Below are 14817 nucleotides of genomic sequence, written 5' to 3' on the forward strand. Positions count from 1 at the left end.
AACATTCCAGCCCAAATTACAGTTCAGTCCAGATGATAGTGGAGTTCAGCTGCTCATTGAACTGTATGATTGCAGAGAACTGGATGTTTGACTCCTATAAAAATATGTAAAAAAAAAATAAAAAAGAAAAATCAGAGTGTATGATTTAAAAAATTTATCTCATGATGTCTTTTTCTTCATTGAAATCTGGAGAATTCTGTTTGTTGGGTTCCTCTTATTTTATTTTTACTTTATTATAACAATTAAAATATAATTTTCAAGTGTCCATTCTTGTCCATATTCAAATTATTCTTGTCATAATATTCTGGGTATCTGAAAACAAAACATATACCTTGTTGGATTATTTTTTAATGTTAACTCAATGCTGAAGCTGGTTTTTGGTTTGTTGTGTGCCATGTAAGTTATTTTCTAGAATGTGAGCCAACTTAGGTCCCTTATATCTTACCCTTGTTCTCAAATCAGTGCTGAAGTGTGTTAATCTGAATGCAGTTCATAAACAACACAACTTGTGTTCTCAAAAATTAAAACCATCAATATTTGACAAAAAGGTAAATTTTGATATGCTGAATTAATTTAATTTAGTTATACGTCAATATAAAAAATAACTGATTTTGAAATCTGCATGATCAGTATGACCCAACCATTGACCCTCAAGCCACAGTAACCTGCATGTTTTAGGTGTTTCTGTGCTTCAATGCAGCTGATTCAGATAATTACTGCATCAGTTCATCAGCCATCAGTTGAAATCAATTGTCCTGAGGCAGAGAAACACATAAACCATACAGGGCATTGTGTCTGGAGGACCAGGGTTAGGAAACATTGCTCTTGTTTAGATCATAAAGGTGCATCTCAGAAGTTAAATGTTAAACTCTGAGACCAAGAGTCCTAAGCACAGGAACATCATGATCATTAAAGCTGCCGTTTCAACTTTTGGTACCAGAGTGATCAGGTGCCGAGTCCTGCTGGAAAATGAAATCAGCATCTCTGCACAGCTTGACAGCAGAGGGAAGCCAACGTACTTTATCCTTCTAGACGGCTGATCTAACTTTGGACTAGTTAACATATGGTGGACCAACACCAGCAGATGAAATGCAGCCCCAAATCATCATTGACTGTGGAAATGTCATTCAGGGCCACTGTGGAGCAGATGATTCCGACATCTTTGGTCCAGGAGGAGTTTATAAACAAGGAATGTAATAATTTTGAATCTCATATCCTGGATTTGTCCAGGTGGAGCCTCACACACAGACCTCAGCTGAAGTTCATGTACATTTCCTTCAAACTCTTAGCAGGCTGGAGGTATTTTCCCTTCCACTCAACTTTTCGTAAATTTGCTCTCTGAGAACAGTCAGCTTCTTCAGGATTGTGCCTTGGTAGATTGCTCCCCCTTGTGGAGGGTTTTGGTTAGTGTCTGTTGGATAATGCAGGAACAGAAACATGTTCCTAATAGAAATTGTTATTGGTTCCCTGTAATATTCTAACTTTCTGACAGACAGATATATTCATTAGATACCATTGCTTACCAAAATTAACAGGAATAATTGCTTTTGAAATAAATTACTAAACTAGACTAATTTGTTGATAGTGTTTTATTTTTATGCACCTGCTGACTAAGGAATAAGATCTTGAAATTCAACATATTGCCATTCTTACCCACACCTGAAAACTGTATAAAATAAATTTTTACTTTTTAATAAATACCAAAAAAAATAAAAAACCCAACAAGTTTGTCATTTTTATGTTGCTCATTTGTTTTGACAATGTAAAATTCACTTTACAATCCAGTTTAGAAAAACTATAAACTATAAAACTATGCTTCCAGAAAGCATCGCCAGTGAATACAATCCACCGTGCCATCCGCCGCTGCCAGCTGAAACTCTACAGTGCAAAGAGGAAGCCATTTCTAAGAAGCTCCACAAGCTCAGTCGTTTGCACTGGGCCAGGAGTCATTTAAAATGGAGTGAAGCAAAATGGACAACTGTTTTGTGGTCAGATGAGTCACGATTTGAAGTTCTTTATGGAAGACTGGGACGCCATGTCATTCGGACCAGAGAGGACAAGGATAACCCAAGCTGTTATCAACGCTCCGTTCAGAAGCCTGCATCACTGATGGTATGGGGTTGCATGAGTGCTTGTGGCCTGGGAAGCTTGTATGTCTGGAAAGGCCCCATTAATGCAGAGAACTATGTTCAGGTTCTAGAACAACATAAGCTCCCATCTAGACGTCATCTCTTTCAGGGAAGACCCTGCATTTTTCACAAAGATAATGCCAGACCACATTCTGCAGCAATCACAACATCATGGCTACGTAGGAGAAGGATCTGGGCACTGAAATGGCCAGCCTGCAGTCCAGATCTTTCACCTATAGAGAAAATTTGGTGCATCATAAAGAGGAAGTTGCGATAAAGAAGGCCCAAGACGATTGAACAGTAAGAGGCCTGTATTAGACATGAATGGAGAGCATTCCTATTTCTAAACTCGAGAAACTAGTCTCCTCTGTCCCCAGACGTNTCAAAAATTAAAACCATCAATATTTGACAAAAAGGTAAATTTTGATATGCTGAATTAATTTAATTTAGTTATACGTCAATATAAAAAATAACTGATTTTGAAATCTGCATGATCAGTATGACCCAACCATTGACCCTCAAGCCACAGTAACCTGCATGTTTTAGGTGTTTCTGTGCTTCAATGCAGCTGATTCAGATAATTACTGCATCAGTTCATCAGCCATCAGTTGAAATCAATTGTCCTGAGGCAGAGAAACACATAAACCATGTATTGTGTCTAGAGGACCAGGGTTAGGAAACATTGCTCTTGTTTAGATCATAAAGGTGCATCTCAGAAGTTAAATGTTAAACTCTGAGACCAAGAGTCCTAAGCACAGTAACATCATGATCATTAAAGCTGCCGTTTCAACTTTTGGTACCAGAGTGATCAGGTGCCGAGTCCTGCTGGAAAATGAAATCAGCATCTCTGCACAGCTTGGCAGCAGAGGGAAGCCAACGTACTTTATCCTTCTAGACCAGGGGTGGCCAAGTCCAGTCCTCAAGAGCCACCATCCTGCAAGTTTCAGATGCATCCCTGCTTCAACACACCTGAATCAAATGAATGGCTCGTTATCAGGCCTCTGTAGAGCTGATCCCGGTCTGTTGGAGTAAGGATACTTCTAAAACTTGCAGGATGGTGGCTCTCGAGGACTGGACTTGGCCACCCCTGTTCTAGACGGCTGATCTAACTTTGGACTAGTTAACATATGGTGGACCAACACCAGCAGATGAAATGCAGCCCCAAATCATCATTGACTGTGGAAATGTCATTCTTCCTCCAGAATCTGGGAAATTAACTTATGAAAAGACACTGGGCCACTGTGGAGCAGATGATTCCGACATCTTTGGTCCAGGAGGAGTTTATAAACAAGGAATGTAATAATTTTGAATCTCATATCCTGGTTTTGTCCATGTGGAGCCTCACACACAGACCTCAGCTGAAGTTCATGTACATTTCCTTCAAACTCTTAACAGGCTGTGATCATTTTTGTTGCTTCTGGAGGTATTTTCCCTTCCACTCAACTTTTCGTAAATTTGCTCTCTGAGAACAGTCAGCTTCTTCAGGATTGTGCCTTGGTAGATTGCTCCCCCTTGTGGATGGTTTTGGTTAGTGTCTGTTGGATAATGCAGGAACAGAAACATGTTCCTAATAGAAATTGTTATTGGTGCCATGTAATATTCTAACTTTCTGACAGACAGATATGTTCATTAGATACCATTGCTTACCAAAATTAACAGGAATAATTGCTTTTGAAATAAATTACTAAACTAGACTAATTTGTTGATAGTGATTTATTTTTATGCACCTGCTGACTAAGGAATAAAATATTGAAATTCAACATTTTGCCATTCTTATCCACACCTGAAAATTGTATAAAACAAATTTTTACTTTTTAATAAATACCAAAACAAAAAACAAAAAAACAAGTTTGTCATTTTTATGTTGCTCAGTTGTTTTCACAATGTAAAATTCACTTTACAATCCAGTTTAGGAAAACACAACAAAATGTCATACACTTTAATAAGTACAGGTAATATTTACAGTTTATATACACAAAGAAAAACTGCCAACTTTGCTATCACAACCTCATACTTTTATAGATTAGGAACTATTTACAGTGCGGATAAGTTCATATGTTGATTCTGAAATACTTAATATTTCTTAAAAATTATACTAATTCACTAATTTATACTATATTATAAATTAGTGAATTCAAGTAGACGTGCCTTGACACACTAACCTATGATGATGGTATGGAGGTATGCAAGAAACACTTAAAAACAGGTGCATCATGGTCTGGGACACTGAAGAATATTTTTTTCAACACACACACACACACACACACACACACACCTGTTGGAACACACATGAGCATCAAACACATACTGTACAGATTCATACGAGTCCATGTAGTTTAGTTTGTTCTCCCAAAGCTTTACACATTCATGTTTGGTCAACAGCGAAGTGACAGAGGTCTGTCTGCTTTCTGTGTAAAACTCCAGACTTGTTGCTAGTGACCCACTTCCTCCCAAATGTTCTTTACTTTTATTTTACTGGCAGAAAGTAAACAGGACATTTTAAAAAATAATAATAAAAAGTGTTCACTGTGCTCCACCTCATTTTGTCAAAAAGCTTCCAAAAGGGAGCAGAAGAAGGTTTTATCTCCATCCAGTCTGTCCTCATAGCTTAATCACTTTTATTACACTACTCCCTTATCACCAAGGCGACGACCTGGAAAACCCCAAACCTTCAGGTGCCGCTGCTCTCAGCTTGTTCCACAGTTCGTCCCGACTGCTGGTGGATTATACATTACGGTATTCTCTCACAGCTTCCCTTCACTCTAGCTAACTGCAGCAGCACTTTCTCTCCTCCCCTGCTTCTTCAGCAGCTGGATCCGGTTGTGGACATAAAACTTGATGGCTCTCCAGTCTCGCTGGTTGCTCACCAGCAGGGGGCAGAGTTCCAGGCAGCGTTCACAGTCCGCCTTGGCGGGGACGCGCAGGTCCAAGAGGTTCTTCTTGAGGTGCGTCTCCACAGCTACGCGCTCCGCCTCAGACCAGGGTCGCTTCAGGACGCCGCGTTTTCCTGTGGGAAGTTGTAATGAAGGCCATGAGCACACGTACAAGATCCTGTCAGGTCAAAGGGTCGCCGTTGACAAACCTACCTGATTTAACTGGACCAGGTCTCCTTTTTTGGGCGTTTGCTACAGGTGGGGTGACGGTGGTTGGAGGAAGGGGTGCAGGTTTCTTCCGTGGGGGTCGTCCCGGTCCTTTCTTCTTTACGATCACCTCCGTCTTCTCCTTGACGTCTTCTTTCTCTTCATCTGCATCCGAATCTTCTGAAAATGAATCTCCGGAGTTGCCAGACATCACTGTTATGAAGACAAATTTCAATGTGACTGAAAGCTTAACACTCTGCTTACATGATCCTGCTGAAGATGTGTATCCCCAAAGCATAATGCAGCCTCCACCGTGGAGACTTATGTGTTTAGGATGATGAGCTGCTTCACCTGCTCCTCATCTGTCACCATTGCTTGCTTCTCTGATTAATGCTTTACTTGCTACCTACACTCTGCTTTAAAACGCCTCCCCAACTTTATTTCTAGCCAATCTGCTGTGTTTCTTGGTTTTTCTGAAGCAGATTGTTCTCTGAGGCCTTCACAAAACAGCTGGAGATTAGATATCCAGAAATTGACTCCATTTACCATGTAGGTGACTTTTAAAGACTGTATTTTATTTTGTTGTACCAGCAAGAATTGGGCAGAAAAATAAAATGCACACTTCAAACGTTCTAAGAAAAAAACAAACAAAAAAATCCTGATAAAATCCGTCTTTCATGCCACTTGTCCAAAGAGGTCAGATCTACCCAGTACTTCTGGGGGAGGAAAGGAGTTGCAGTGAAATTAACAGACTTTATAAACTTTTTGACCTGAGAAGTGAGTTAGTGTTTTGAACAAGATGTGAATCAAAATACTTCAAATGATGCCTCTCAAGAAATGAATTGAAAGTTAAAAAGATTAGGGAAAGAGATAAATTAGTGCTTTTTTACTCTATAATGCAATAATCTCAGAATGTTGATTAAATTTTTGTAACATTTTAAATCATTTATGATTCAAGGTTCAAGAAAAGCATCCTGTGTAATTCAAAGAAAAGCATTCTTAATCGTGTGATTAAAGGAACAATTTTCCTCAGAAGATGTAAAAACATCTTGATTTATAAGAACTGCAGTACTGCAATGTAGTCTTAACTTTTTACTGAATGAAAAAAAAATCACCATAAATCTTTCTGATCTTGATAAAAACATACTTCTAACATTGTGTCTATTGATTTGGGTGCAGCTACATCACTGACTGATTTTTTATTTTATTTTTTTTAAACAAAGACATACATACAAAGGGTTGGAAATAGAAAAAGTAAACATTTAGATGCATTTTCTTACCGTCTAACTCGAGGCAAATGTCCTGCAGGCTCATCCCCCTGAAAAGCACGCCCTCTCTCTCTCCGTAGAGAACGACGCGTCCAACTCGACTCATCAGCGCCGGATCTCGTATGATGGAGGAGCAGTTCTGCGTCACGTGGTACTCCCGCTCCAGGAAGTCCTCCAGCCGTTTGATGGCTCCGCCCGGCCCCTCTCCCTCCTCCAGCAGCAGCAGCTGGGTGAGGATGGCCACCTGCCGCCGCACTCGCGTCGCCGTCAGCGCTCCGGCGTTTTTGGCCCCGCTGGCCCGAGCCAAGTTCCTCAGCAGGTCTGTGCCGCGGAGCGGGGTGGCGGGCGAGTGGTAGGGCCGGGAGAAGACGTAGGGGCTCTCGGGGTCCACGCCCACGTTGGGGCTGGTGCGGAGCAGCAGGTCCAGGCAGGACTCGCAGTGAGGCGGGAGGATGAGCGGCTGGACGCGGCCGCGCTTGCCCAGGACGCCCGCCCGCGGGAGGTGGCTTAAGACCTGACGCTCGAAGGGGGACAGGAAAGACTCCATGGCGGAGGAGGCGCTGGGGGCGGACTGCGGCGTGACCCGGTTGCGGTAGTCCTGAATCGTGAGCTTGGCCACCTCGCACTCCCGGTGTCGGTTGTAGAGGATGAGCAGCGAGAGGCTGGAGTGGCAGAGCAGCCGCCACGCCTCGGCAGAGTGAGGAGAGCGAGTCAGAGACAGAGAAGAGGAGTGCTGCTGGCGGCGGAGGTAGATGATCAAACACGACAGGGAGGAGAGCAGGGGAGACATGTGCTGCCTGTGTGTGCTGGAGAGAAAAACGGAAAAACATTCATCATTAACTAATTTAGTAATCAATTAGTTGTTAACTAGAGTATACCGACTGAAAAAAGTTCAGTAGGTGGGAAAAGAAAACAAACATATTCAGAGTAGTAATTTTATTTTAGGAAATAAAATGTGGATTTTCTTATTTAAAAGGGAATATAATTGGTTATTTACAACTTTTAATGTATGTCTAAAGGAATAAGCAGACAAATGAGAAACCTGTAGATTAGTGACAACATAATAATAAATGTTTCTAGACAGAAACATCTAACCACACCTTACAATCTCTCCATTCTTCTCTGGTGCATTCTCCTCCACTCCGCTCAGCTCCAGATCTTCGTCAGGATCGACATTAGGCTCCGGAGTGGGAGGCGGCAGCAGCTCCTCCTGATTCTTCTCTACCTCCACTTTCTGCTGCTCCTCGTGCTTCTCCTTCTTCATCCGCCTTCCTCTTTTCGCAGCCGGGGTCGGAGGTGGCGACGGACTCTTTACTCGAGAAACCAGCGGCGGCGAGGAGAGTTTGGCGGCGGGAAGCGGTAAGCTGGGCCCCTTCTTTGCAGCCGTGGGCTGTGCGGACGACGGAGGCGAAAGCGAGAGGGAGAAGGAGACGCTGCCCGTGCTCGAGCGCGTAGCCGGCGACTCCTTCTCCCTGGAGAAGAGCGAGGGCGGAGCCGGGTTGGAGGCGGAGGACTGCGGGATGGCGAAGGAGTGAGGAGTGGAGGCGGAGGACGAGGAGGGGTGCGGCGCGTTGCCGTTCGAGGAGCTGTGCGTGTGTAGGTGCGCCAGCTCCATGGCCGTTCGGACATCTGGCTGGTTGCCGTGGTATTTCTCCAGGTGGCGCGCCAGCGAGCGGTAGTGGCGGCCGCAGTACGGGCAATGCTGCCGCCGGTTCGCCGCGGCGCCGCTGGAGCTGCCGATGTTTATGTTGATGTTATTGTTTATGTTGGTTGTCGGGGGCGCCAGCGGCCGAGCTGGCGGGGCCACGGGCCCCGGCCGGGAGAAGGAGGAACAGGGGCGCCCGGGACCCCTGGCGGAAGGGGGCGCGCTCTTCTTCTTGGAATTCACGGCCGCAGGCAGCTTGCGCTTCTTGCGGCGCCGAAGCATCCGACCCCTTATCTCCTCGATTTCTTCTTCTTCGTCGTCGTCGTCATCATCGTCGTCATCCTCCTCTTCGTCTTCCTCCCGGTCGGAGTCGCTGGCCTCAGAGTGGGTGAGTGGGGAGGAGGAGGGCGACAGCGACCAGGAGGGGGTGAGGTAATCGGACACGGAGAGAGATAGCGGGTGAGGGCCAGCCTCTTCCTCCTGGTTGCACAACAGAAGGACAATTAACTGGTGTAGATTACAAGTGCTGTCCTGCAGCCAGGAGTAAAACACATCAGGATGAAGTTAGTATCCGTTTTTAATCATTTTTTTTTTCTATAATTTAGGAAATCATTCTGATTAGTTCTTCTGATGTTGTTCTTTGGCTCCTTCAAAAAACAAATCTAGCCTTTATTAAAACTGTTCTACACTGTTTTGCACTGGACTGGTGATTTCATTAAGATATAAATGTTATCTATAAGAATATCTAGCAATTTACAAAAAAAAACTGTTAGAAATATGCAAAAGCTATGAAAAGCTGAAAATAGGGCTGCAGCCACTAGGATTATTCAATTCATCCAGCAGAAATTAATTAATAGATCATTACTGTCATGTGCTGATTAACAATGCTTGACAGCTGCCATTTATTAAATTATCTCACAGACTAATAACCGTCTGAGACTGAACACACAATGCACTCAGGAGAAGCAGAGAGGATCAGCTTCTTTAAAGATGTTGTCTAAAATATTTAAATTCAGAATACAGTACACTGAAATTAGAACATGTAGCAAACTTTAAAGTGGACTGTTTATATGTAATTAAAATAGTCAATTCTAAAATGTCCACACTGCAGTGTTGAATAAGAGTACATTAACAGAAAATACTGTAAAATGCTATCTGCTGCTCACCATTGCATTCTCCCCCCAGTCCGTCAGGCTGTAGTCCACAGTTATCTCCTCCCCTTTCGCGATGTCGCGGATCGCTATGACGACCAGTCGGACCTGAGTACCACAGTGGACTTCTCGAATCCGGCAGTTGGGAGGCGGGTGGAAGAGCACGGGTCCTCGAACACCGCTCGCTCCCTCTTCCCCCAGCTCAGGAACGCTGGGAAAAACATGAAGTGGGTTTAGCAACGAGACAGCTTCCGCCAGCATTGGAGAAAAGTGGTCTCAGGGTCTTCTTTACCAGAGCTGAGTGGGGTCAGGCAGGTAGTAGGGACTGCCAGGAGGAGGAAGACGGTCTTCGGCGCCTTCTGGGTACTGGCCGTCACCTGCGATCACGTGAACGGCTTCATTATAGAAACTATGTTTGGAATGGAAGGTGCAACATAGCACAACGAATAAACACAGTGGCTCCAGATGGCAAGTTGCATGTGTGTATATACCCGGGCTGTAGCTGTGCTCTGACATGCTCTCCTCCTCCTCATCTTCTGTTACATACGCTCGATCACACACCTTCACAGGTGTCCCCTTCCTTTTTCTCCCACACACACGACTGTGAAGAGAGAAAAGCCTTTGTTTAGCGTACAGTCAACATTATGTAAAAAGCATTGATTAAAACTTTTTTATTGTAAATGTTGGCAGAGCTAGCAGACACGTTCAGGTGTGCAGGAGACATCTGGAGCAAAGCAGATCTTCTTTAAGAATTTGTTTCAACTACATGAACCACTCAGGTTTTTACTGGTCCAAACTGATTTTTATTTATGCATTTATTTATTCTAATTTCAGCAAATCCCCATTTTACTAAGCGACTATCAGTGATTCTTGAAAGCATTGACTTAATTCAATAATAAAGCAAACAGTTACCAATTGTCACAGAAAAAATGTGCTGCGCGTTTCTTCACAGAAATTTCGACTCCAACTGAAAATGAAGAGATTCCAGATTGATGTTTAAGCTGGAACTACACTACAATATTTTCTGTAAATATTGTGCAGCACCTGCTCAAACTGCACCACTGCATTGACGCTTTCAGTAATTCACCGCTTACAAACTTTTTTTTTCTTCCACGCAGTATGACCAGACGCTTGAAAGTCACATACATGTGATGTGACGCGTGTCATACGAGTTCGGGAATGTGCTGCATACAGACATACACTTTACGTGTAGCCTTGAGTCGGGAACTACAAAAGAAGAAGAAATAGAAAAACCCGGAAGTGAGGAGACCCTCGCCAGAGAAGAAGACTAACCTTGGTAATCTTTGCCATTCTGTGCAAAAAAAACCCCTTCAATTTTAACTTCGCTGCAGCCAACAACATGCTTTTACTGTAGTAGTTTTGTGTTTACAATCATATTAATGTACGCTAAGGTGAGAGAAGTGAGTGAAACCTCAATTCAATAAGCAAGAATTGCTTATTGAAAATATTTTTGCGTGGCTTTGAAGCTCACAAACTCCAATATCAGAATTTCAGTCTTTTTTACCGACATGTCCACTTTAAAGAAAGCAACATTTCATTAAGGTGTTAATATGTTGCCCGTTGTACTTGTTTACACAGTAAACCAGGTTACTTATATACTTTTTTGAGAAGTATTCCAGTGAAAGACTCGTGAATGTGAGAGTTTCAAGTAAATTTGCTTCAACAGTCTGACACTCTCACAAGGGGTGACCACAATTTCCAAGAAGTTTGATTTTCGCGTGACTGTGTGAATTTTGATTGGGAGCTGGTTACTATCCACAAAACACAATTATGCTATGACTCAGCCTGATTGCAAAAATTGTCGTATGTTATGAAAAATTTGTCAAAAATCACATAGTGTATCCATAACTTTTACATATATATATTTTTTTACTAAGACTTAAAGCAAATATGTTTGTTCATGCATTGTCAGACTCAAACAGTCCAATAGCATGAGTCTTTGCAAAACTTGCTGACATGCCAAGGAGGAAAGTCAGCCTTTAGTTTCAGATGTGTTGCAGCAGGAATCCATCCAAAAGTTGCAGGAAAGTGGCACTGGAGTGAGGGATTGGAATTTCAAACCCCTGCTAGAGAAATGATTATTAAACTTTCCGTGTATCAGCAGTAATGCTGGCAAATACTCATCCATTTACAGCACGTCTACTGTATACCTTTTTACCCTTACAGGTCTCTCTCTTCCTCATTTTCTTTTTCCTATCTTGGAGATCTCTGAACTTGATCTACAAGTCTATATCAGTTCTTGGGATAACAGAGAGCAAAAGGTCCACCAATATTTTTTTAAAGCAGGAAGCAAAAGCAGTCAAATAATATAGCCAGTCAAAAGAGGAGAGATCTTTTGACGTAAGGAATATAAGCTAAAATAACGTCCATTATTCCAGCATTTGTAACTGATTACTTTAAAAGATTTGGAATCAATCAAACTGTATTAAGATGCCTCTTCATGCTTCTTCATTTTGCAATTATGTTATTATACAAAAACAATATTGCGCTGGAGGTTGGGATTCAATCTGTGGTGCAAATGCAGTAAATTATACTCCATTTTTAACAGCCCATGGGCATAAATAGGTAAATACAAATTACTCATATCGCTTGCATTCAGGATGCCGTGGCTTTTTCTTTTTTTTTTGCTTGAAATGAACACTTCCCAGTAAAAACAGGATTTATTTACATAGCTGCTGGTTGATAAACGCAATAAAAATCTTATTTAACGGCTAGTTATTTTTGGTCAAGTAAAATGCGTTTAAGAGTAGCTTGATCAAAATTCTTGCCTTATTTTAGAGACAATTCAGGGTAACGATATGGTAAACAAGATGCAACGAGTAAACCAGCTAATTGCAGCTAATGGTCGTGATTTCTCTAATCACAACACCAATAGTAGCCCCACCCCTTCATTCAATCACTCAGACTGTGCGACTCGTCTTTTGAAAAGACTGATTAGCGCAACAATGTGTCCCTTATTCTCTGAAACCAGTGACAGTTAACCGTTTTAGGATGCATTTTTTCATGGTGGTCAGCAACTTTGTTTACTCAACACAAAAACACGCCTGCCATTTGTGAGCCGTTGGTCCAAAACTGATGAGAAATATGTTGGTAAGTATGCAGTTCTTAAAATCTGGTGGATGAGGAAGACTTGTGATTTAGGGGTTTTAAGACCGACTGTTTTCTGCGGGGATAATGCTAACATGAATGCTAAACCACTGCTAGCCTGTTAGCTTCCTAGCAGCACCTAGCTAGGACTTCTACGACGTATAAACATCTGAATTAAAACTGGTTTCCTTTCAGTCCAAAACCAGCCGTCTGGGCGGCAGACGGGAGCCTTTAGTCTTCACCGTCTGCAGCCAATAGACAGTTAAAATACACTTTCCCTTCTCCATTTTCTGCACCACAACACCGAGATCATGCACGCGAACACTGGGTTCTAACGTTAACTACAAATACGCGCACGATCCCAGCGCGTGCGCAAGTGGCTCTGGCGTTTAATGCAATGAAAACGACTCGCGACGACCAACCGGTTTTCGTCGCCGCACTCACTCACCCCCGTGGTGGTGGCGGTTTGCTCCCGTCCCCGTCGCTGTCGAGGGTCGGTGGCTCCCGGTAGTCAAAAGGCGACCGTACGCTCTCCGCCATTAGGACTGCCTTCACTACCTCTGGTGCTCCGGTAGATTGCACACAGCGCGCATGTGCACAACATCCTTGAGGTTCCGCTGGTAAAATGGGGTGCAGCCTACCAAACCCTTTAAAATGTGGAAATAATAATAATAATAATAATAATAATATTTTATATACATAATGAGTAAAAACCACAAAAAAACTAAAAATAATTATCGCCATAAGAACTCATACTATTGAAAATAAGTAATAATAGCAACACTTCAACTTGTAATAATAGGAAAAATATCACATCTATAAAATAATACTGAAAAACATCCAAATATGCGTTGCTCTGTGATGGACTAGAAACTTGCCTGTCCCATGCGTACCTTGCCTATGTATCATTGTCTGCTGAGAATTAAACCCCAAGCATTAAATGAGAAGACAACCTGAGTCAGTTGACAAAATGTTGCTAGACTTTTTTTTTACTTTCATATGTAGGATAAAGAAATGCCACTAAATCTTTTCCAGTGGCCTAAAAGGATAAGAAGTAGGTTAAATAATCTGCTGCAAATCCCTGGAGTCTCCTTGCTATGACCACCCAACCCACATTGCGGTGGTATCCAATTGTACTGGAAAACATTCTGTATCAAGTAAAGTCTAGCTAAGTAGGTACCAGTGAAACCTACTTAGCTAGGTACATGTGGATGCAGGATAAATTGGGGACCAGTGTGGAGCTCATCCAACATGGTCAGAGTGCTCCGAAACGGGACGCACAGTTTGAACTGAGACTCGCACGTTTTTTGAACATTTACTGATTCTTGTTAATACAGTAAGTGCACCAACTGCACTTACTTTTATATTGTTAGAAGTAATCTGTTTTATGGGAAAGATATTGTTTTGCTCTGTGGAATTGTTAGATAAATATACTGATTTATAAAATGAGATTAAAAGAAAAACTGCAATTACACGAAGCAAAAACAAACTATGACGGATGCTGTTGGACGCTGTCTGTAACCTGATTTTGGTTTCAGTGGTGAAGAAAGCAACACGCTTCGGTTACACTGGCTAATTTAAATCATAGATATATGAACGCTTAAGATCTCTCATGAGGAAAGTTGGCCATTTCTCTGCTTTAGTTCCCTCTGTAAACCTTAAAAATGAAAAATATAAACAGACGGTGTCAAAATAACTCGGAGGTCTTTGCACATTGAAGCTTTATTCTAGTACGGATTTTATACTGATTTAGATTAAGTGCCTTTGTTCACATTTTGACAGCCAAAAACATCCATTTAGGTTAATCATTGTTTATTTATGTTGATGTTTATTTTGTATACAATATGTAACGGATTGTACAAATAACTGAATACTCATCAAGTCTGAGTTCTTAGTCTGAGTTGTATGTATGCAGCAAAAGCCAAAGAAGATCAGTGTAAATATGAGCCAATGCTCTATCAGCTGTGCGGATGTCTCCGTGGTGCCTGGCACGTTACATACATAAGCAATTGGGTAAAATGTAAAACCTCAACACAGTCCACGTCTCCAGGAAAGCAGTTGTTTCTCAACAGAAAGACCCTCTATACAAAGCAAAGCAGGTGGTTTTTACCAGACTACATCTATACAGCAGTCAAAGAAAAAAAAAAAAAACCTCTAACTCGTTTGGCTTCTTGGACCAAACTTATTTACAAGCCCTGGAAGAATTTTCGTTGTCAAAGGAAATTCCAACACGGCAAACCAGAGGTCACTTTGACACTTGCTGTGGAAATGCCAGTGTCTGGGAAAAGCTGTTTACATGGCTTTAAGCAGTTTTTAGACATCAAGTGTATAGAGTGATCATCTGTTTACATGTTTAAATAGGAATATTTTGAAGAAGAAGCTGGTCATTAGTGTTGATTAGGTTTGTTTAATGTTGCTGGAGTGAAGCGAAAAGGA

At 42.1% G+C, this 14817-nt stretch overlaps 2 protein-coding genes across 2 annotated transcripts in view; one reads left to right on the plus strand and one right to left on the minus strand.

The window, feature by feature from the left end:
• Window positions 1-1040, plus strand: part of LOC103131416 (butyrophilin subfamily 2 member A2-like) — a gene marked incomplete at its 5' end in the record, with an annotated part of 4947 nt that extends 3907 nt beyond the window's left edge. The window contains one exon of the mRNA XM_016666627.1: window positions 941-1040. Within this exon, the coding sequence (XP_016522113.1) occupies window positions 941-1040 (100 nt within the window). The remainder of the gene's footprint in view (window positions 1-940) is intronic.
• Window positions 1041-4383: 3343 nt separating this feature from the next.
• Window positions 4384-12989, minus strand: LOC103131417 (uncharacterized). Its single transcript, XM_007543052.2, has 8 exons — window positions 12830-12989; window positions 9765-9874; window positions 9566-9650; window positions 9289-9484; window positions 7578-8602; window positions 6490-7283; window positions 5216-5422; window positions 4384-5136 (listed from the first exon to the last, which is right to left on the minus strand). The coding sequence occupies exons 1-8, from the start codon at window positions 12919-12921 to the stop codon at window positions 4892-4894; spliced, it is 2754 nt and encodes a 917-aa protein (XP_007543114.1). The 5' UTR covers window positions 12922-12989; the 3' UTR covers window positions 4384-4891.
• Window positions 12990-14817: the final 1828 nt, after the last annotated feature.

This window comes from Poecilia formosa, unplaced genomic scaffold (assembly GCF_000485575.1).
Source record: "Poecilia formosa unplaced genomic scaffold, Poecilia_formosa-5.1.2 Scaffold756, whole genome shotgun sequence".
Taxonomy (NCBI): Eukaryota; Metazoa; Chordata; class Actinopteri; order Cyprinodontiformes; family Poeciliidae; genus Poecilia; species Poecilia formosa.

What these genes read in the sequence shown, in the direction of transcription:
- LOC103131417 (XM_007543052.2), bottom strand. Translation starts at nt 12,921, where the DNA reads ATGGCGGAGAGCGTACGGTCGCCTTTTGACTACCGGGAGCCACCGACC. An exon ending in AAACCGCCACCACCACGGGG is followed by an intron (nt 9,875 to 12,829) that starts GTGAGTGAGTGC and finishes CTCTCTTCACAG; the next exon opens with TCGTGTGTGTGGGAGAAAAA. An exon ending in ACTGGGGGGAGAATGCAATG is followed by an intron (nt 8,603 to 9,288) that starts GTGAGCAGCAGA and finishes TTGTGCAACCAG; the next exon opens with GAGGAAGAGGCTGGCCCTCA.